Source organism: Leptodactylus fuscus, chromosome 1 (genome assembly GCF_031893055.1).
Source record: "Leptodactylus fuscus isolate aLepFus1 chromosome 1, aLepFus1.hap2, whole genome shotgun sequence".
Classification (NCBI taxonomy): domain Eukaryota; kingdom Metazoa; phylum Chordata; class Amphibia; order Anura; family Leptodactylidae; genus Leptodactylus; species Leptodactylus fuscus.
Genome location: NC_134265.1, coordinates 184,141,477 through 184,164,870, shown reverse-complemented (window position 1 = coordinate 184,164,870; position 23,394 = coordinate 184,141,477). Strand labels below are relative to the sequence as shown.

The 23,394-nt window shown below is 40.5% G+C and overlaps 1 protein-coding gene across 1 annotated transcript in view; it reads left to right on the top strand.

Annotated features, from left to right (window-relative positions):
- Positions 1-23,394, top strand: part of SUSD1 (sushi domain containing 1) — a 137,164-nt gene that overhangs the window by 14,941 nt on the left and 98,829 nt on the right. The window contains exons 2-10 of the mRNA XM_075280418.1: positions 1,354-1,476; positions 3,889-4,044; positions 11,677-11,829; positions 14,344-14,496; positions 15,800-15,976; positions 18,840-19,019; positions 19,452-19,631; positions 20,413-20,592; positions 22,865-23,044. Coding sequence (XP_075136519.1) covers positions 1,354-1,476; positions 3,889-4,044; positions 11,677-11,829; positions 14,344-14,496; positions 15,800-15,976; positions 18,840-19,019; positions 19,452-19,631; positions 20,413-20,592; positions 22,865-23,044 — 1,482 coding nt within the window. The remainder of the gene's footprint in view (positions 1-1,353; positions 1,477-3,888; positions 4,045-11,676; positions 11,830-14,343; positions 14,497-15,799; positions 15,977-18,839; positions 19,020-19,451; positions 19,632-20,412; positions 20,593-22,864; positions 23,045-23,394) is intronic.

Below are 23,394 nucleotides of genomic sequence, written 5' to 3'. Positions count from 1 at the left end.
ATTACAGCGTATACAAGGATCCGTGAAAATGGACAAAAATAGAGCATGACCTATATTATTGGTCATGTGAATAGCGCCCATTCACAGACATCACACAGGCTATTTTCACTGTTGTGGCTCACTCGGCCACAGTAAGGCCCTTTCTTGTGGTAAACGTGCACCACGACTCTTGTTTTACCCCTTGATTGTGCAAATGGGGGCAGAGTGAAGTGGGGCGAGGTGACATATCTATTGTAACTAACACCAGTTATAATGGAAATCTACTGTATGTAAATTCCTAACTGGCATAGATCTCCATTCTTGTGCATGGGTGTGCGCCTGATTTATGACAAGGCCAGAGCTCTGAAACTGGTTGAAAGGGCCACACCATGGAGGGCAAGTTGAGGTAGGCCATGAGTAGCACACCACTGGAAGGAAGCCACAGTGGGACCATAGAAAACAGACTAGACTACTGCAAATAAGTGAGCACTGAAGACAGCTTCCTATGGGATTTTTCTAAACCAGATTACAAGTGGTTAAGACTAACATGAGTGTGAGGTACCTACAATTGTTTTCTACATCAACTTATTTGCTCCTATGCAAGAAACTTGTTTACCTCATGTGAGACTCTGTAACCATTGCTTCAAATGTAATCATCAGGCAGTCATAAAGTCACGCCATTACTCTGCTACCACTTCCTCTGTCCCAGTTCTTCCCCCATTCCTAATAGGGAAAAACCCCTTTATCATCTAAAGGTATAGTATTCTATACCTATCCTATATCTCACAATCTTCATTTTTCCCTATCAGTATGTCTTTGGAGTATGGGAGGAAAACCAGGGGAAGAACATACAATCTCCATGCAGATGGTTTTATACCCTTGGCGGGATTTGAGCACCAGGACTCCAGCGCTGCAAGGCTGCAGTGCTAACCACTGAGCCACCGTGTGCCCCCCCCTCCTTGGCAGGATTTGAACCACTAACCACTGAGCCACCATGTTGCCCCAGACGTTGCTGTCATATATTGTATTAAACTGTAGCCTGGACCTAACCTAGATTGTTTATTTGTAAGGTCATTTCAGTAGTCTATTGAAAATATAATACAGTTAGCTACATGGCCATTAAATACATATGTAACATAATTAACCACAACTTGTCATTACTTAATTACTTTTCATTGTCTTCGGTTACTTTCTATCATAATATACCACACTGTAGACGTTTAACCAATTGCAAAAGTTAGGGGTAACTCTGCTACATCTGTATGTATGTGGTTTATATACTGTATGTAGGATATTTCTAGTACTTTATAGATAATATTCTTCAATGTTACTCTTGGTTTAATGCGTCTTATTACATTTTTTTTCTTTCTTCAGCTGTTCTATCAAGGGACGTATGTAAAACATGCCATCAAAATGCCACATGTATAGAGAGAGATCAAAAATATTCCTGTATGTGTAACTTTGGATTGATTGGAAATGGGAGGACACATTGTTTGGGTGAGTAGAATCAATCACATTCATTATGTTAGCAGACTGGAGAGATAGACAAATAAGAACCTGATCCCAACTGCTCAGTGTGCATGGTAACATACTGTAAGGTCCCGAGGGATTTGGAAAGTAATTTGAGGCAGTTTTCTATCTTGGATTCCTCTCCAAAAACTGTCCCTGTGAAAAGCTGTAGCCAAGGTCTTGCACAGCGGTTTTCTAAAAGCAGAAACTGCAGCAAAATCAAACAGGTCACCTCTAAAAACAAATCATCTGCAACTGCCTCCCATTGAAAACAATCATATATTAAGCAGAAATCTGCCTGAAGATCAGCTCCACTTTCCTCTGTGTGGACCTGCCCTTCCAGCATGACCAGAAATTACTGCATGATAGATACCCATGATGCCATTAAGATCTTTGGTTTTATGACCGTAACTTAAAGCATAATAGGGATCTATCATGAAGTAAAATGTCTATTAAAGAGTAGAGATGAGCGAGTATTGTTCGGATCAGCCGATCCGAACAGCACACTCCATAGAAATGAATGGATGCACCTGGTACTTCCGCTTTGACGGCAGCCGGCCGCTTAACCCCCCGTGTGCTGGCTACGTCCATTCATTTCTATGCAAGCGTGCTGTTCAGATCGGCTGATCCGAACAGTACTCGCTCATCTCTATTAAAGAGGTATTCCTACCTATGACATTTCTACATGGAGAACATTATAGGTTCTACTAAAAGCAATAATAAAGCCATATGCTGAAAAATCCCCTTGGTGGCATCTTATTGTTTTTCAGTTGATATAAAATGAACTGAACTGCTCATGAGTTTAATATTAAATATATCTACGGATCATCCTGAGTCCAGCAGAACATTCTTAAATCCAGGAGGTGGCATGTCCCATTTTCTGAGGATACAGATAAAATTGCATGCAGTGGTACAGCAAGAAACCATAAGCTGCTTAAACGTAATAAATGAGCATTATACCGTGAGGGCACTAAGGGGACATTATACTTTATAGGGGCATTAAATTAGTTTTTCAACCCTCCTAATGCATGTTTCATAGGTCATCAGTAGAGATGAGTGAGTAGTGAAATATTCGAGATTCGATATTCGTTTCGAGTAGAGCCTCAATATTCGACCACTCGATCGACTATCAAATCCCATTACAGTCTGTGGGAAAAAATGCTTGTTTCACAGGAAACCACTATTCGACTAAGGAGAGTCGGTGTATAGCATTCGGCCAATCAACACTGGTTCTGAAGCACACTCTTCTTTACTAGTCGGGAGAGCTGACAGCTTGCATTATGCAGGAGCTGACTTTTTCTCATAGGAATGCATTGACCAGCGTTGATTGGCCAAATGCTACACAGTGTACAGCATTCCGCTAATCAATGCTGGTTCTGCCGGAGGCTCGTCTGTGATGAGGCGGAGTCTAAGATCGGTCCACAGCAGTCTCCATCGTGGTCCGATCTTAGACCCCGCCTCGTCACAGACAAGCCTCCGGCAGAACCAGCATTAATTGGCCGAATACTGTACACTGTATAGCATTTGGTCAATCAACACTGGTCAATGCATTCCTATGAGAAAAAGTCAGCTCCTGCATAACACAAGCTGTCAGCTCTCCCGACTAGCAAAGAAGAGCCTGCAGCAGAACCAGCGTTGAATGGCCGAATGCTATACACTGTATAGCATTCGGCCAATCAATGCTGGTTCTGAATCGAATCTTTACTGCAAATAGGAGTAGTATTTGATCGAGTATGAGTATTTTGAATACCGTAGTACTCCATCGAATACCTACTCGATCGAATACTACTCGATCGAATACTACTCGCACATCTATAGTCATCAGTATCTTATCTGTGGGGATCTAAGACTCGGACCCTGTACCGGTCATCTATTTGGGCAACCTCCAGGCGCTTGGAAGCTCCTGCAGTGGACAGGAGTGAAACCCTTGTAGTTCAGATACTGATGAACTATACTGTTATCATTCTAAAAATGGCTACAAAAGGAATGGGAGATATATAGGAAGTACTTATTGAATTTGGCTAAAAAAAAAACCAAAGCAAAATCTGCAACAAAAAAAGCTGCTTTTAAATAACATGGGGACCTTTCATGGGTTTGGGCACAGGCAGTTCTATATACTGCTGGAAAGCAGACAGTGTGCTGAATTCAGCGTACTGTCGGCTTTCAGCAGTATATAGAACTGCCTGTGCCCAAACCCATGAAAGGTCCTCTTTAAGGAGCATCTGTGTGTGGAGAACTAAGGAGGCATCATCCTTATGTGTTACACAAAGCAGGGTACTATTATCGTTTGGGAGCTCCAAGGGACTAGGAACATTTGGCCTGTTTCAAAGGAGACATGAGCAATGTTAGTTTGTGACTTAAGACACATTTTACACATCTTTTATGTTAATATTTCAACAGATAAGGATGAATGTCAGATGGGAGCACATAAGATATGTGGAGAACACACAGCCTGCCATAATACACATGGAAGCTACTATTGTATTTGTCTAAAAGGGTATCGACCATCCAATAACCATGAAAACTTCATACCTAACGATGGCACTTTATGTATAGGTAAGTACAGGGGCAAACTGGGAAATGAAAGTGGCCCTGGGAAAAATCAAAAAGTGGCCCCATGTCATAAGTGGGCTAAAAGATTGGGAGAAGGGGCAACCATAAGTAGTTATATAAAGATGTAATCTGAGCATAATGGACTACTTTGGTAAGATTGAGGGCTTATTCATATGATAGTTAAAAATTGCTGTTTTTGAGTGGCAGACACAAAGTCATTTTCAAAGCAAATAATGTGTATGGATGTATCCACACATCTGTTTTTGTGTTTTTTTTTTTTTTTTTTTAAATGATCATGAATATGTGCTATTAACATATAATATACATATACTATACAGTATGTGTTATAGGTTTTTTTTAACAGACTGAAATCTATGAGTGATCCATAAAAACAGGTACCGGAGGTTTGTAAATCAGCTGTAAAATACACAAACATTTTATCTGTTTTTACAGCAACAGCTGATTTGTATCATAGTTGTGTAAATAAGCCCATAGAGAGACTGTAAACATCATACTGTTTTCCCACACACGGGCACAGAGGGGGCGGATTACGGTGTGGAATCCACGTCATAATCTGTCCCCTCACAATGGTGGTCTATGGAGACCGTTAGGGTTAGTTTTTCCGCTAGCATTTTTTTTGCTGCTAGAGGAAATAAGAAGCAACATGACCTTTTTTAAGGCGGATTCCACTTCAGGAAGTCAATAGAAGTGAATGGCAGGTGGAAACCGTGTTGTGGTTTTTGGCTAAAACTGCGACCAAAAAATGCCACACATTTTTTTACGGTCCATTCACTGTCTGGGAGGGAAAAACCACCTGGCGTTTTCTTAAGCGTTTTTTTTTTTTTTTACCAAAAACCACTCCATAAAACACTACAAAAAACGCCTCAAGGTCCAAAAATCGCTTCCTAATTAGGAAACAGTTTTTTTTTAAGGACCAAATTAAGCTACACGTAATTCACGTGTGAACTTAGCTCATCCATTAAACTTTGTGCCTCCCAACAATATTGAAATTCAGAGGTACAATTATGTGTTTGCATACAGTCCATGATTGCAAGAATACAATTACTAGTATTATGATAGGTGACTATGGGGGTCAGTAAAAAAATCATTTTTGCCTTGGTATGGGGACCATAATGTGGATGCTTAAGTGTAGCATTATTACTATTAGAATTTTTTTCGCTTACAAAATTATGTTCACTAATGTGTGACACAAAACAATGAAACAATGTTTTTTTTTTGGGCACACAGATGCAAAAATATTACCTAAGGTCTTAGCAAATAGATTGGTTAAAGTGAAGCGGCATTCACACTGCCGGTGCTGTCCACCTCGGGGTGTCCGTGGTAAACCCCGGTGAAACCGGACAGCAGACGGCTTGTGAGCGATCAGATTTAAAACCCATTCATTTGAATGGGTTTTTAAAGGTGACCGCCTGTGAGCGTTTTCAGCCTCTCTGCCTGGTGTCCACTTTTTTTCCGTGGACACAAAATCCTACATGGAATCATTAGTTCAGAGGTGTAACTTAAAGTTCCTGGGCCCCAGGGCAAAATCTAATGGGACCAATAACTACCTTGTGCCACCTATGGTAGTGTTATATACAGTGTCGGACTGGGGTGGGCCCACCAGTGGACTTGTTTCTAGGGGCCCAACATCAGGACCCTGCAGACCAGCGATACCGAGACAGGGCAGCTAAAGGTAATAACATGTCAGGAGCCATGCTGCTCACCCGCCGTACAATGTGCATCACTGGACTACCTAAACCCACTGCTACACACTGTATGGAAAGTGAACAGCATGGCTCCTAGAAATGTTACCATTACCTGTAGCCACACTGTCCTGGATGAGCTGATCTGCAGAGGTCCTGGCTGTTGTATCATCACAGGTGTAATATTGATGGCCTATCCTAAGGACAGGCCATCAATATTACAAAGATGGATAAATCCTTTAAAGATTTGTCCAGGAATTGGAGCAACTCATGTGCCGGGCGGGAGGTGTAAAATAAAAAATAAATAAAAAGCGCATTCACCTGTCCCCGTTGCTCCATTGTCCGCTGTCAGTGTCCATTTAGTCTCGTGCCAGCGCCTCCTTGCTGGCAGTCCTGCACCTCATTTCATCACTGAGACTAATTAGGTACAGGATTTCCAAAAATGAGGCCAACAGACACAGGCAGGGACAACAGGGAGCTGGGAACAAAAGCTCAATGAAAAACACTGGAAAAAATACATTGAGATTCACTGCTATTTTTTTTCCAGTGTTTTTTTAAGCTGCGTCTCACTGTTGCGCCTAATCCTTAAAGAGGACCTTTCACCTTCTGGGGCACATGCGGTCTAATACACTGCTAGAAAGCCAGCAGTGCGCTGAATTCGGCTTTCCCGTTCTGTGCCCCCAGTGAAGAGCCATCGGTGCCGATACCATAGCTCTCCACTGTCAGTAGGGCATTTCTGAGCGGTGAAGAACGCCCCCCCCATTACTCATCTATGGACAAGCACGATCATGAGGGAAGTGTTCCTCACCGCACTCTCACAGTACAGCGCAATAGATGCTGCTGTGAGGAAGGGCGTTCCTGACTGACTGTCAGAAACGCCCTTCTGACAGTGAAGATCTACGGTACCGGCACCGATAGCTCTTCACCGGGGGCACAGATCGGGAATGCCAATAGTGCGCGGAATTCAGCGGTGTATAAAACTGTGATTTCTAGCGGTGTATAAAACCGCATGTGCCCCAGATGGTGAAAGCTCCTCTTTAACATCTCAATATACTATACATCACACTATAAGGATAAGGCCTAACAGTGTCCCGCAGCAAAAAAAAATCCCGGCGGCAACACATCAGTTTTTCCTGCAGTGCTTTTTGCAGAAACTCCAGAGGTTTCCTCTGAGGACTTTCTGCTTCCATTATACCTATAGGGACACTGTAGGTGTTTCTGTAGGTATAAGTGCTGTGACTTCCAAAAACTGCAACAGTTACCTACACACTCATACATATACGTTCATATATACACTCACCGGCCACTTTATTAGGTACACCATGCTAGTAACGGGTTGGACCCCCTTTTGCCTTCAGAACTGCCTCAATTCTTCGTGGCATAGATTCAACAAGGTGCTGGAAGCATTCCTCAGAGATTTTGGTCCATATTGACATGATGGCATCACACAGTTGCCGCAGATTTGTCGGCTGCACATCCATGATGCGAATCTCCCGTTCCACCACATCCCAAAGATGCTCTATTGGATTGAGATCTGGTGACTGTGGAGGCCATTGGAGTACAGTGAACTCATTGTCATGTTCAAGAAACCAGTCTGAGATGATTCCAGCTTTATGACATGGCGCATTATCCTGCTGAAAGTAGCCATCAGATGTTGGGTACATTGTGGTCATAAAGGGATGGACATGGTCAGCAACAATACTCAGGTAGGCTTTGGCGTTGCAACGATGCTCAATTGGTACCAAGGGGCCCAAAGCGTGCCAAGAAAATATTCCCCACACCATGACACCACCACCACCAGCCTGAACCGTTGATACAAGGCAGGATGGATCCATGCTTTCATGTTGTTGACGCCAAATTCTGACTCTACCATCCGAATGTCGCAGCAGAAATCGAGACTCATCAGACCAGGCAACGTTTTTCCAATCTTCAATTGTCCAATTTCGATGAGCTTGTGCAAATTGTAGCCTCAGTTTCCTGTTCTTAGCTGAAAGGAGTGGCACCCGGTGTGGTCTTCTGCTGCTGTAGCCCATCTGCCTCAAAGTTCGACATACTGTGCGTTCAGAGATGCTCTTCTGGCTACCTTGGTTGTAACGGGTGGCTATTTGAGTCACTGTTGCCTTTCTATCAGCTCGAACCAGTCTGGCCATTCTCCTCTGACCTCTGGCATCAACAACGCATTTCCGCCCACAGAACTGCCGCTCACTGGATGTTTTTTCTTTTTCGGACCATTCTCTGTAAACCCTAGAGATGGTTGTGCGTGAAAATCCCAGTAGATCAGCAGTTTCTGAAATACTCAGACCAGCCCTTCTGGCACCAACAACCATGCCACGTTCAAAGGCACTCAAATCACCTTTCTTCCCCATACTGATGCTCGGTTTGAACTGCAGGAGATTGTCTTGACCATGTCTACATGCCTAAATGCACTGAGTTGCCGCCATGTGATTGGCTGATTAGAAATTAAGTGTTAACGAGCAGTTGGACAGGTGTACACACACACACACACACACACACACACACACACACATATATATATATATATATATATATATATATATATATATATATATATATATTGTAGGGGGTTCAGCTCACACGGTTGGGAATAGCAATGACACCATGTAGACAGGTATTATGATAAACAAGTCCAGAGTGTTTTATTTGGGATTTCAGCAGAAAACACTGTGCCAGCAAAGTAACAAAACTACGAAAAACCTAAGCCTTGTCCGGCTCTACCTATACAACAGGTTACCTCTCTGATCTAGAGCAGGTTAAGTCACCACATTAGCAGGTCAAAGTCCACACAATACCTGTTGGTCTCAGGAGTGTTTTTGTCCCACACTCCGTGTGTGTATCAGCCCCATAACTGAGCTTCCTTCCCCAGTAAATAACCCTAAGGAAGCCTCACCTGTGCAGCGCCGCACCTCCCATGAGGCGACCTGAAGCCACCGCTTCAGGCGGCACTATGCCAGGTCCCCAGGGAGGGCGGCATTTTTGCTTACCTAAACCAGTCCAGGACAAGCTGTCCTGGACTGGCTTAGCACCGAGCGTTGGATTGGGGAGGCCACTGGAGCAGCGCTGCTCCAGCAGCCTCCCCTCACGCTCAAGCAGGTCCTCTTCGTGCCTGCGAACGCTGTTATAGCACATATACATTAACATACATTCATATACCATATATAAGCCATATATATATATACTTATATGAATGTATGAATACTATATATACTCACATATATACATACACTCACACACACACACACACACACATTATTATAACATACTGTATATACACACACATACCTGTATACAAACATACAGTCCTCACACAGTATACAAGACACATACTTTAACCCTTAAGTACTATCATGATGTCTATCATGATATGTGTATGATAGTGGTGTATGATAGACACCATGATAGTACTTAAGGGTTAAACAAATTTACACATATACATACATACATACAACAGGCCCGAGGGGTCAGGCAAGGCTGTAGCCTGAGCCCAACGCTCTTCAACATCTACATCAATGAACTGGCTACAGCCCTGGAGGCCTCACCAACCCCAGGCCTCACCATAACGACCGGGAGGTGAAGTTCCTGCTATACGCCGTCGACCTCCTACTCCTGGCCCCCACTGAGAAAGACCTCCAAGAAAGCCTGTCAGTGCTGGAAAAATTCAGCACCACATGGGCTCTACCCATCAACCAGAAGAAGACCAAAGTCATAGTATTTCAGAAGAAGGGCCACAATAAAGCCTCCACCCCACAATTCACACTGAACGGCTCCACACTGGAGAAAACCAACAGCTACACCTACCTGGGGCTGGAGCTCAGCCAATCAGGAAGCTTCAAAGCAGCAATAGAAACCCTGAAAGCAAAAGCCTGCAGAACCTTCTACGCCATCAGAAGACAACTGTACCACCTCAAACCACCGGTGAGGGTCTGGCTGAAGATATTTGACGCAGTCATCTCCCCCATCCTTCTCTATGGCAGCGAGGTTTGGGGCCCAGCCACCTACCCAGACCAGTCAAAGTGGGATTCCAGCCCAACAGAGAACTTCCACCTGGAGTTATGCAAATACCTTCTCCATGTCCATCGCAACACCTCCAACATGGCCTGCAGGGCAGAGCTAGGCAGACTCCCCCTATGGCTCACCATACAGAAGAGGGCGCTAGCTTTCCAGGCACACATCCAGGGGAGCAAGCCTAACTCCTACCACCACCAAGCATGGCTAAGCCACCTGAGCAAACCAGACACTCACCAACCAAACAGCCAACCACCAAACCAAAAACACCGACAGATGATAACCAAGGCCGAAATAAAGGCGACCACAGAGGCAAACAGAGAGCGGTACATTGAAGATTGGAGAAACGAAATAAATAACTCCAAGAAACTCACCGTGTACCAATCCCTACAAAGGGACTACACCATGGCCACCTACCTGGAGAGAATACGCCACCCCAAACACAGACAGACCCTGAACCGGTACAGACTGAGCGCCCACAACCTAGAGATAGAGACGGGGCGATACAGGCAGATGTACAAGCCACGGGAGAAAAGACTGTGCCAGCACTGTGACCAGGGGCCCTAGAAGACGAGACCCACTTCCTGCTAAACTGCACCAAATACTCAGCTGTGAGGGCCGTCTACTACCAAAGACTCTCTGCCCACATCCCAGACTTCGCATCTGCAGACGAGAAGAGGAAACTCTACATCCTACTGGGAGAAGAAGAGGCCACTGTGGAGATCGCTGCCCAATATGTGTCCAGCTGTCACCAAATAAGAGGAAGATGAGACTCCACGGACTGTTATATTTATCCCAATACACCCAACAACAGGACAGGAGTGCACGATGCATCGTGCACCAGTTTAATTAGCATATGAATAAAAACGGACTTATTCAGAAACCACTGAGGCAATTTACATACTAAAGGTAAGTGTGAAATAGCCTTTCTAAAGCCTATGCAAGGATGTGTTTAGTTAAAAATGACTTTACCCAATGATAGAGCCCCTTTAAAGATGCAAGGTAGTTTGAGTGTTAATGCTCGGTCACTTTCCATATTGTTGTATCCCTTCAAGTAATTTTGATATTTGACAAAAATAAATGATTAACAATTCTATTTTTTAAAGCATTCTTTGCAACATTTTTTCCACACAAAACTATTGTACAGTACATGTGTTCTATATGGGGAGCAAGGTGCTACCAGACACCTCTGGCGACAGAGAACAAAAGAAGCAGGCATGAAAAATTTAACAGACCACATCCTCATTTATCTCCACATCACATATAGTCAGAGGTGAGGTATATACACAAAGGTGTAACTTGAAGCTCACGGGCCCAAATGCAGAACATGTACCAAGGCCCTCTATTGCTACACATCTGTATATACACAGATACATATCAGAGAGTAGATCGAACCCACCAAGATCATCAGGTTCAGCCAGTGATAGTCAGATGTGGATGCGCACCTTTAGTCAGTAGGCCAGTCTTCCAAAACAATTGTTACTATATGGATCTATGTAAAGAAATGGGCTGAAAGGCCCATATATCTGTGACTGGCAGAAAGTTGTATTATACCCTGATTCTTATTTAATACCTTTAGTCTCTTCTCTATGCTCTAGTCTACATATTTATGCTTCAGTTAGACTATTTTTACATTGTACCATCTCACTTGAAATGTTCTTATATTTAGAAACACAAGAAACGTCTCCTCTGTAAAACTGATAATAATTGGTATTATTCTGCCAACATTATTTTCCTCATTGCTCAAGTTTATAGTAAAGAATAAATGTAATCCTGATGTTAGGTCAATAAAATCTTTATACAAGATACCATTATATCGGATTGTAAAGATTCCAGCAATGTCAGTCTACTAACTGTTACATTGCTCAAAGTACTTTAAATATAATATTATTTTACTTTTGTCTTGTAGATATTGATGAATGTGAAGATCCTGATATATGTGGGGTTAATGCTATGTGTAAAAATATTCCTGGAAATTATGAATGCTACTGTAAGGAAGGCTTCAGTTTACAAAACGGTACTGGGCCATTTCAGGCCAATGGTGGTCAGTCTTTGTGCGAAGGTAAATCAATAAATATCAAGTCTAAATGTAAGTTGCTTTGTGGTCATCCTGTTCACTTACATAACGCTTGTCTGAAAAAAGAGCTTTGAAGAAATAGAATTATTCAACATATTTAGAGAAGACGTCTCCTGACATATATTTTCAATATAATAACAATGCTGGAGAAGATTTTCGTAGCATTTGTACCATTACTCCTTAATTCCTCCTAGAAATGTGTGAATAAATTGACAACTGTTTGTAACCATTTCTTTTGACAACAGGTTGTGTGCCTGCATACTGTGACATTGTCTAGTCTGTGTGGGAACACACCACATCGACAATGGGAATGGTAGGACCAATTGTCAGTATATTCAGAGGAGGAATGACGGATGAATGGAACAATACAGAACTGTTTTAATATCACCATTAAAAGCATTTAATAAAAATAAATATGTCAGGAGAGCTGAAAGTCCATCTATATGACCTTTACTGCTAGGACAATGTTATACTTTAACCCATTTATGCCGGAGGTAGAAATTATTGAGTTGTTTGCTGTGAGGCTGCTGTTCCAATAATGGAACTCTAGGCATAAACGGGTTAAATCTGTTCTAAGTTCTAGACCTTATTTACTAGCTGCAGCAAGTATCCAAAGTCATGGCGAACTACATAGAGATGCAGAAGTCATATAATTTGTTCGTTCTTTCATTCATTCATTCATTTATTCTTTCATTTGTTCATTCATTCATTCACGCTGTGCGAAAGAAGTTATTTCATAATGTACCATAACTAACACTTATTTAATAGCTGACATATACTGTATGTAGATTCTTGGCAGTGAACAGGTTAAAGACATACATAAATGACTGATGTGTTTTCATAACACCAATACTAAACTAGAATATGTTATTTGAAGTCGTCCTTTATTCTTTGTTTTAAAACACAGAGGTTGAATGTGGACAGCCTCCACCACGTCTTAATGCTGCCATGATACTGTCAGCCAAAACCAAATATGGGAACCAAGTGACTTACACATGTATTTCTGGATTCCGTCCTGATCATGGAGTCGCTACATCAGTATGTACAGCCAGTGGGATATGGGAAGGTGCCACAGTGAGCTGCACAGGTAGGACTAGTAGCTTGTTCATAGGCAATGCAGGAATTTTACCGTAAAAATTCATACGTAATACTGAATTACCTTTCTGGTACTAATGGTGGACATAAATTGTTTGAGTTAAACTGTAATATATGCTTTTATATAAATATAGACCACTGAATTCATGATATCTAGTCTCTATCCTTATTCCATGGAGGAAAACTCCTTGAACTTTTTGTTTAAAGCGCTGCAGGAAGAACCACAATGTGTTGCCGCTGCGTTTTTTCCTGCAGCACTTTTTTGCTGCAGGACGTCCTGTGGGGCCTTAGCCTAAAGCCATATCTTTTTCAATGCCATGCTTGAGGACTTATGTACCTAACTTTAATATTGCACTATACATCCTATGTATGAATGAGATAAATGTAAGAATGAAAAAAATGTGCCATGTTTCTAGGGCATAAAATTGAAAATGGGCTCATGTTCTTACCATGTTAGGTAAACAATAGGCTAGGTGTCATTTTGAGCTACTTTTGTGGAATTGAAGATATTTAGTAGGTACTTCCTGATATTATAACATTTTGACATCAGTCTTATGTTTAACTGCAGCCTTATATATAGTAATACTAGCCTCTGCCTGCGAACTTCGTCTGCGTCAAGTTGGCCTACCACTAGACTCGTTCCTTGCACTGTGCCTGTGATTGTTCCAGCATCTCAGCAACTCGCTGGGACGCCATATAATGAGCATATAGTTGGCGTTGATGATCCGCCTGCTCTGGTGTTTTGGAAGCTATCAAGCTGGCCTGTTGTTTAACTCCTTCCTCGTGCTGTGCCCGTGATCATTCTGGAATCTCAGCAACTCGCTGGGATGCCATATAATGAGCGTGTTGTCGGTGCCGATGAGCTCCCTCAGCTCCGCTTGAGGAGAACTCTGTTGACTTCTGGCTTCCTTCATAGCTGTCATTATTTTAGAATTTTGAAACAAATTAGATTTTCTTTTTCCTGGCATGCTTAAAAATAGAAAACTGACAATTTGGATTAAAGGTGTTTTCCCATCCAGTGTGTCAGCACTGCCTGGAGCAGATCAGATAATATGCAAATGTGTGTACAGAATCCATTGAGGTTAGCTCAGTGTTTACATAGAGATATAATAGACCTGGCTTTATCAGAAGCTGAGATAAGCTGCTGCAAGGGCAGTTTAATATAGTATGTGAACATAAAGTCATAACAGTCGTAAAGTCATGTCATTTACTGGGATAGCCTATGTTTTAATTGAGGTTACAAACTATCTATGTGCCAAATTTCATTCAAATCTGTTCAGCCGTTTTTACGTGATTGAGGAACAAACACACAAACATCCAAACACACAAAAACTTTCACATTTATAATATTAGTAGGATTAGTAGGATAAATGTATATGACAATTTCCTTAATTCTGTTTCTAGATATTAATGAGTGTGAATCATCTGAAACCTGTGGTACAAACAGTCTTTGTAAGAATATCCCTGGTAGCTTTGAATGTTCCTGTAAAGATGGCTACAAAATGCAAAATAGCAAAAAAACTTATCAAAGTAATACTGTTAATTTTACTTGCCAAGGTAAGGGAAAAATGAATAAAAACACTATAAATGAATGGTTACACCTTTACATGTATTGTTTATGTTCAGTATTATCATTAATATTAAAGGTTTACTCAGTCTTTTTATATATTCAGTCGTTGATTGATAACTTAAAAGACATTGTGTAATATAAAGATTAATGCTCCATTTATATAGCCCGCAATTGAAACAGTAGAGATCATCAAAGTGGTTGTCATGGGCATACATAGCTCTTTCTGCAAACTCTACAGACGTGAATGAAGCAGCAGCCTCTCTATTCAGTATGTGGCACATTTACAACCACAGTCACCATCTCAATAAGTGGGGGTTACAAGGGGAGGGTTCACATCTATTATAAACATAGAAAAACTCCTTTAGTAATCAGAACAATTCTGGCAATTGTAAGTCTTATTTGTAATGTCTGAAATTCTTCTTGGTTCCTAGCAATAATCACTATAGTAAAATGTAAAAAACACTGTGGGCACAAAGATTGGACACAATAGTTGTACAACCACTAAAATGAAAGCAGCATTTTATATAGGTGAAAAACCACAAAAATACTGTATATGGTTACAAAAAGGCATATTTCATAATAAGACTCATAGCCTGAAGCCTGTTGATTTTCTTTAATAACTGGAAATATACTCAATGGTTTATAAACATTATTAATAAGAAATTGCAAATAACTGAGCAATAAAGAAACAAAGATGTTTTGTATATCAAAGTTGGTGGGGACTCGCTCTACTCGAAGACCCAAGACTATTGCTGACAGCAGTTCAGATCCCTTAGGAGATACCTAATTCCATACATGGTTTCCTTTGCTCACCCAGTGCCAAAAATATCTTTACCTGAAACTGACATGTCACTGAAAGAAGTCACATAAAAGCAGGTATAATGATAATACTCCATAGGAAGTTTTGGCCAAACTTCTTAAGTTGATGGTTCTTAAAGCCTTGTGATGCTGCCTAAAGTCACCACCGAGCCACAGCATTAATCCTACATACAATACGGTATATTAAATTACCCCCAACACAACAGTCCAAAGTGGTTGACAGAGCAGCACAAGATCGATACATTCACAATCCCATGTAGTGGTCAATGAGCTGCTCAGTACATTAAATATATCTTCTGTGTGCCACATTACTAATATGCTTGAATCCTGAAACACACACAAAGCATTAGTAGCTATTTCTGCCAGCATTCTGCCATTTTATAAGCTAAATGAAGGATCTTCATAGTCTTGTAAGTAAATACCTGTAAAATATATTAATGTCAATGACATTGTTTTTATTTGCTTATTCAGCTGTTGACTGTGGCCAGCCTCCAGTTCTTCCCAACACAGAATTGGTCTTATTTGGAGCCACAACATTTGCCAGTCAAGTGACTTATAAATGTATTTCTGGTTTCATTGAGCATGGCAATAACACATCTATCTGCACTGCAAATGGAACATGGGAAGGGACTAATCTGGTTTGCACAGGTAATGTTGACTTTTTATGTGCCAGTGACAGTTTCTAGGTTACATATCATATTGAAAAGTTTTAGACATATTACAAATAGAGATGGGCAATCCTCTCAAGATTTGTTTCGATCGAATAAGTTCAGTATAAACTACAGCTTAAATTGGCTTAAAACACACACACACTATGTATAACACTGTCTGGGCTCCTAGGATCCAATTTATCCAATTTCTATCTCTCTATGGCAAACACAGCCAAATGCATCCAAAGTTATGTCACAGTGAATGGATGATAAACATAGGATACAAACTCAGAGTTTAACCATACACTGCGGTATTACTCGCTTTTACACTTTTTATCATTTAACATGCCGCAAAAATTACCTTTTTTTCAGAGAAATGGTGCTTGCCCTTGGTTTTTTAGACATAAATCACAGCTGTATTGCAAAAAGCTGTATTGTTAAAAAAAATTAGTGCATTTTGATGACTTGTAATTGCTACAGTTTTATTATTTAGGAAACAAAGTGGAATTTTTTAAAAAAATGCCATTAAAAATGATCCCTTTATGGGAGCAGAATGTGACACCAACATTGTGTTGGTATTGGAAGAAGCAGTGGTGGAGTTTTATTTTCTTGTTATGAAAAAAAAGACACTGGCAAGTGGCATTGTCAATAATAGAATATGAAGACACATTTGTGGCATATCAGTGTGTCTTCCTGCCTCTTAAAAATTGAATTGGTAAAGAATTGGCTTCATAAAAAAACCACACCAAAAACTGCCCCTTTATGGCAGCCAATGCAGCACCAATTACAAGATTTGAAAAAAATAAATTGTGATACACTGCACCAGAGCCGCAACCTGAAACCTACAATTTCTCACAGAGCCCCCTGCCTTCCCTACAGCATTATAGATGCCTTTTGGACTCTGGCACAAAAAAAGTTCTTAATAAAAGTTTTTTAACTATGAGAAGTGAACATCAGTAAAAAATTATGTTTAAACACTGCATATACAGATGAAACTGCTCTATTGCACAACAGACAAAATTAAGCTATTGGGAATGAAAGACTTAACTGTCCTTTATCAGGTATCTGTAATTCTGTATTGGAGCAGGAAGGCAGTAGTCAGCCTCAAAAATCATAGTTATGTATCTTTACTCTGTCCTATCTATGATTTCTATGACTATCTGCCTATAGTTGTTGAAATATGACTAGTTTCTACTATTCCTAACTTGATTCTGTAGGTTTATTGCTATTTGTAAGCTTTTCAGAACTGTGCTGTGTATGAGGTAGTGCAATAAATTATAATAATAATAATAAATCCAAGAACTTGAGTGTTGAGTTGAAGTTACAATTTAATTGAATTCTTAAACTGATAGAATTTTCATACAGAGTAGTGAACATTTTTGGCTACAAAGCCTTCATCAGACTTTAAAGTTATGGACAAAATAATTATGGTTCTTTATGTCAAATTCAGGAATGGTGATGGATCCGGGTGTGTAGAGTCCACTCTCTTGGAGATGGTCCCCACAGGTTACGTACAATAACTTTGTCCATAACTTTAGAGTCTCATGAAGGCTTTGTAGACGAACATGTTCATTACTCTGTATGGATGTTCTATCAATTTTAGAATTCACAATTAAGTTATAAGTTTAACTCAACACTCAAAGGCTTGTATTTATTACTAATCTGTATGATGAAGTTAGATGAATCACAGATCCTTCCCTATCTCCACCATTACCCCACTGTAAATGCGTTGTGATTAGAGATGATCGAACAGTAAAATGTTCGAGATTCGATATTCGTTTCGAGTAGCCCCTCAATATTCGACTACTCCAATCGAATATCGAACCCTATTATAGTCTATGGGGGGGAAAATGCTCGTTTCAGGGGTAGGCAACATTCGATCAAATTATACTTACCAGGTCCACGAGTGAGGGTCGGGCTGGATCCTCCGAGCAGTCTTCTCCTTGCAGCGTCCCTGTGGCATCTTCCGGCTCTGAATTCACTCTGCCAGGCATCGGGCCTGGGCAGAGCCGACTGCGCATGCCCGCACTACAAGCGGGCATGCGCAGTCGGCTCTGCCCAGGCTCGATGCCTGGCAGAGTGAATTCAGAGCCGGAAGACGCCGCGGGGAAGCTGCACGGAGAAGACTTCTAAAGGTAGGAGAAGAACCAGCGCTGATTGGCCGACTGTATAGCATTCGGCCAATCAATGCTGGTTCTGCATTGAACTTTTCCATTCGAATAGTGAGTGGTACTCGATCGAGTACGAGTATTTCGAATACCGTAGTATTCGATCGAATACCTACTCGATCGAGTACTACTCGCTCATCTCTAGTTGTGATTGTGCTCACAGCACCTTAGTGTATATGACATCAGCACTGAAGCGTGTGCACCTACAACTGTCTATTGGCTGAAAGGCTGTCAGCTTATGTTAGATGGTGATAGAACATCACACTCACTCACAAGACATGTGTCTCTCCTGTATTTTCCCAGCACAATACATGTGACAGCGGCCATTTTAAATAATTTGTTCAGTTTTGTTAAAAAACTAACAATTTGGAATACTCAGGTTGAACCCGGTTCGTAACAAATCAGTTCGCCCATATCTGATTACATTGCAACATAATTAAATAGAATTGTTCTCTGTACATACATATATAGATAAATGATGCAATATGAACTCACTGTTCTTTATACCTGCCAATATGCAGAAGGAACTTCTCAGAAGATGAGGGGGTATTTGCACGGCTTTTGTGATAAAGAATGGAGTGCAAGTTATAATATCTGCATGTAATGTCTAGCAGAAAATCATGCTTTATTTGCAGACTATTAGTATGCCTTTTGATTCTGAAACTCTTACGGTACCTATGCTTGCCTTTCCAGCTATAGACTGTGGACCACCAGTGGCCAAGATAAACACTGTAATTCACACATTTAACAGCACCACTTTTGGGAGCAGTGTGACCTTCATGTGTACAAAAGGATTCATTGCAGCAAGTGGTTATAATTCATCTGTATGCAGCGCAGCAGGACAGTGGGAAGGCGCTAACCTGGACTGTAGAAGTAAGACTTTCAAAAGCAGATTAAATGTGGATAATTATTATTACCTACAACATAAATATTTTTGCCTCCTTTTGAAATGGTACGATAGTAACATCTGAGTCAGAGGCCATTCACTTTAATAATGCAAATGGAGTCCAAAAGATTAAACTGTTTCACCTGTTTTCCCTGTGTTCACGTTTTTTTTTTGTTATGGACAAAAAAGTGTAGTGTACTACTCTGTGTCAGGCAAAGCAACAAGAACAAAGGTAAACCAGGTTCAACTGAGTGGTCTCCATTTGTCTTACTGTCAGTGCAAGGTGGGAAACTTCTGAGTACTGTTTATAGGTATTCAAATATATTTCCCTGATGGAGAGCTGAGTGGAAAGCAAATCATGATGTGAACAGCTCCTTATCCACATATTACATTGATTCATTTTAATGTTCCATTCTTAGTTGCTGACTGTGGGCCTCCGCCATCCATCAGTTACACAAAACCTGATTTACTGTTCAATACTACCTATGGAAGCACTGTAAATTTTCAATGTTTACCTGGCTTTATTATGGAGAGTGGAAATCCATCTGTTACCTGTAATGAAAATGGAAAATGGGTAGGAGGTAGCATTGTATGCAGAGGTAAGATCTACATTCCCCTCATATTATGTTATACTGTAGTTATCAAGATTTGTATATTGTTTTCAGGCATGATTTCAAGGGTTGAGGCTTGCAGAAGGTGAGGATTCTAGAATATTCAATTTTCAATGAAGAAAGGTCTAGAGGCATGCATAGGACACCTAATTTTATAGACCCTGGTTCGTTTTTGCATGAAACACCTTCTGTCCACAGGTACCGCCCCTTTTATTTAGAGGTAAAAATAAAATTTGTACAGAATAGTGCTATCTTGTCTGGTAAAATGCCCAACTCCCTATGATGTAACTCTCCATATTTTACACAAGACTGCTCCACAAAGTAGTCCCCAAACTGCATCATACCTCCTCAGTGGTCCTCACAGAGTATAATGCCTGCTTGGTGGTCACCACACAGTATAATATCACCTTAAGGGTCACCACACAGTATAATATCCTTTCAGAGGCTGTTAGTAAGAGTAAAATGCCCCTTGAAAGTCTCTACAGAGTATAAAGCCCCATTAGTGGCCCTCATACAGTGTAATACCTTATTAATGACCACCCACATTGTAATGCCCCCTTATTGCTTCCACATAGTGACAATTAGCCTCTAGCTATTGGATTATTCCAATAGGTAATGAATGATACAATTAAACTCACTGATCCTAGTTTGTCCACAGGCCCATCTCCATATTTGGCCCCAGCCTGCTACTGTATATTACATCCAGATACTGAATAATCTCAATGTGTGATTAAAGGTTTTTTTTTTTTTTTTTTTTTTTACTTTTAAGAAATAGACTGTGGTCAACCACCATTAGTCCCAAATGCAGAGATGAAATGGAATGGAAGCACAAGTCTTGGAAGTGAGGTTCAATATACCTGTCTCACAGGCCTCTATAATCCTGAAATGTGGCATGTGTCAAGATGTACATCAAATGAAACATGGGAAAACACAACTTTTTCCTGTACAGGTAATTCATAGGCTATATCTGATTACATTCTGATTGTTTGTGTAATGGCTATGATTTTGAGTCATTGATATTGGATTACAGCATGACTCAGGTCACTACTCATTGCTATATAACAGACTAAGGGTAGGTTCACACAACTGTTTTTTTTTAACCGGACACAAAGTCCTGCATGTCCGATTTTGTGTCCAGTTAAAAAAACTGGTTTTGTCGCGGACAGGTACAAAACGCTCACGGGTGCTCACTTTTCAAACTCATTCACTTGAATGGGTTTGAAAACTGACTGCCGGGTTTCCGCCCCCTGTCCAGTTTCTCGGGGCAGAAGATGGAAACCCAGCAGGATTGCCTAAAGTGCTCTTAACTACAGTGGTATGCAAAATTTTAGACACCTCTGGGCAAAATAACTGTTATTGTAAACAGCTAAGCAAGTTGAAGATTAAATGAGCTTTAAAAGACATAAAGTTAAAGATTAAACACACTTGTCTATAATTTTAAGCAATATCAGTGTATTATTATGTTTGAGTACAATATTAGAGTGAAAAAATGAAAGGAGTACCTTGCAAAAGTTTGGAAACCCTTGTAGGTATGTGTGCTCAAATAACTGTGATCAAGGTCTCAGACCTTCATTAGCTAGTTAGGGTTATGGCTTGTTCACTATCATCATTAGGAAAGGCCAAGTGTAACAAATTTTACAGCTTTATAAATACTCATGGGTTCTTCTAAGCAGCTGCCTAGCACTCTGAAAATGAAAATAATGGAGGCCCACAAAGCAAGAGAAGGATATAAGATGATAGCAAAGCATTTTCAATTTGCCCTTTTCTCAGTTTGAAATGTAATTCAGAAATGGCAGTTATCAACAGCAGTAGAGGTGAAGATAAGGTTTGGAAAACCAAGAAAACAGGACAGACCAAGAGACAGCTGCTCGGAAGATTGCCAGAGTGGCAAATCAGAGCCCAGCTTGACTGCAAAAGACCTTCAGGAAGACTTAACAGACTCTGGAGTTGCAGTACATTGTTCTACTGGTCAGTGATACATGCACAAATATGGCCTTCAGGGAAGAGTCATCTGAAGAAAACCTCTTATGCATCCTCACCATAAAATTCAGCACAGAAGTTGCAAAAGAACATCTCCACAAGCCTTAGGCATTTTGGAAACACGTCCTGTGGACCGATGAGGATAAAAGAGCTCTCTGGCCACAATAATCAAAGATGTGTTTGGAGAAAAAAGGGCACAAACAAAAAACATCTCTCCAACCATTAAGCATGGTGGTGGATTAATCATGCCTTGGGGTGGTGTTGCAGCCAATGGCACGGGGAACATTTCACGGTTACAGGGAAAAATGGATTAAATTAAATTTCAGCAAATTCATGAAGCAAACATAACACCATCTGTACAAAAAGCTGAAAATGAAAAGAGGATGGCTTCTACAAATGGATAATGATCCTAAACACACGTCAAATCCACCATAGACTACCTAAAAAGGCACAAGCTGAAGGTTTTACCATGGCCCTCACAATCCCCTGATCTAAACATCATTGAAATTCCATGGCTAGACCGCAAAAGAGCAATGCATGAAAGAAGACCCAGGAATCTCACAGAACTGGAAGACTTTTTCATGGAAGAATGCATGAAAATCCTCAAAGAAGAGCACAATTTCTTGATCTGTCCCCCCCCCTTATGTACTTTTGAAAATCCTATTAAAAATACTTGAATTAAAAAAAAAAAAAAAAAAAAAAAAAAAACCTCAAAGAAGAATTGAAAGACTCTTGGCTGGATACAAAAAGAGTTTACAAGCTGTGATACTTGCTAAATGGGATGATACTAGGTACTAACCATGCAGGGTGCCCAAAATTTTGCATCGGGCCATTTTCATTTTTTGTTATTTTGAAAATGTAAAATATGACATTTTTCCCCCTAAAAATACATTTAAAATGTGTCATCTTTCATGTTATTCCTTTTGAAGATCATTTTATCTTCAACTTGCTTAACTGTTCACAATAACAGTGATTTTGACCAGGGATGTCCAAACTTTTGCATGCCACTGTAGCTAGTTGTGTTTCCGAATGATGAGAGAACACTCACTCCATAACCAATTTAATACCATTGTACAGTCCATCCAGCTGAGATAGTCAGCAAATTATTTAAGAATAGTTTAAAATATAGACTGGTAGAAAGTACTTGAGTCTACTAGCATGATATTACAGGTTATTAAATGGAGTTGTTGGCCTTGTATTTTGCATGTTATATATCAATAATTGTGTGTTTTGTATTGGAGAGGTTGACTGTGGATTGCCTTTATTGATTGAACATGCCGATTGGATGTGGAATAATCGGACCAGCCTAGGGAGCTACGTCTATTATAAGTGTAAGCCTGGATTCTCCAACTATGGCAGCAAGAACTTTACTGTGTGCCTCGAGAATGCTACTTGGGAAGGACTTAATATGACCTGCTCAGGTAATTCATAAAGTAAAAGCAAAATATATGTTCTTAGAAATTTTACTCCTGTTCTTGCTGAAGTCGAGATATATACGGTACTGTGCAAATGTTTTAGGTGTGGAAAATGGTGCAGATTAAGAATGCTTATAAGACTAGTTTAGTTTTGTCAATTGACAAAAATAAGTGAATGAACAAAAGAGAAATCCAAATCACATCAATATTTGGTGTGACCAGCCAATGGAGGAGGAATGCTGAAAGTGATGAGATGGCCTGATCTCAGCATCGAGTCTATCTGGAATTACATGAAAAGACAGAAGAATTCCAGCAAGTTTACATCCATAGAACATCTGTGGTTAGTTCTCCAAGTT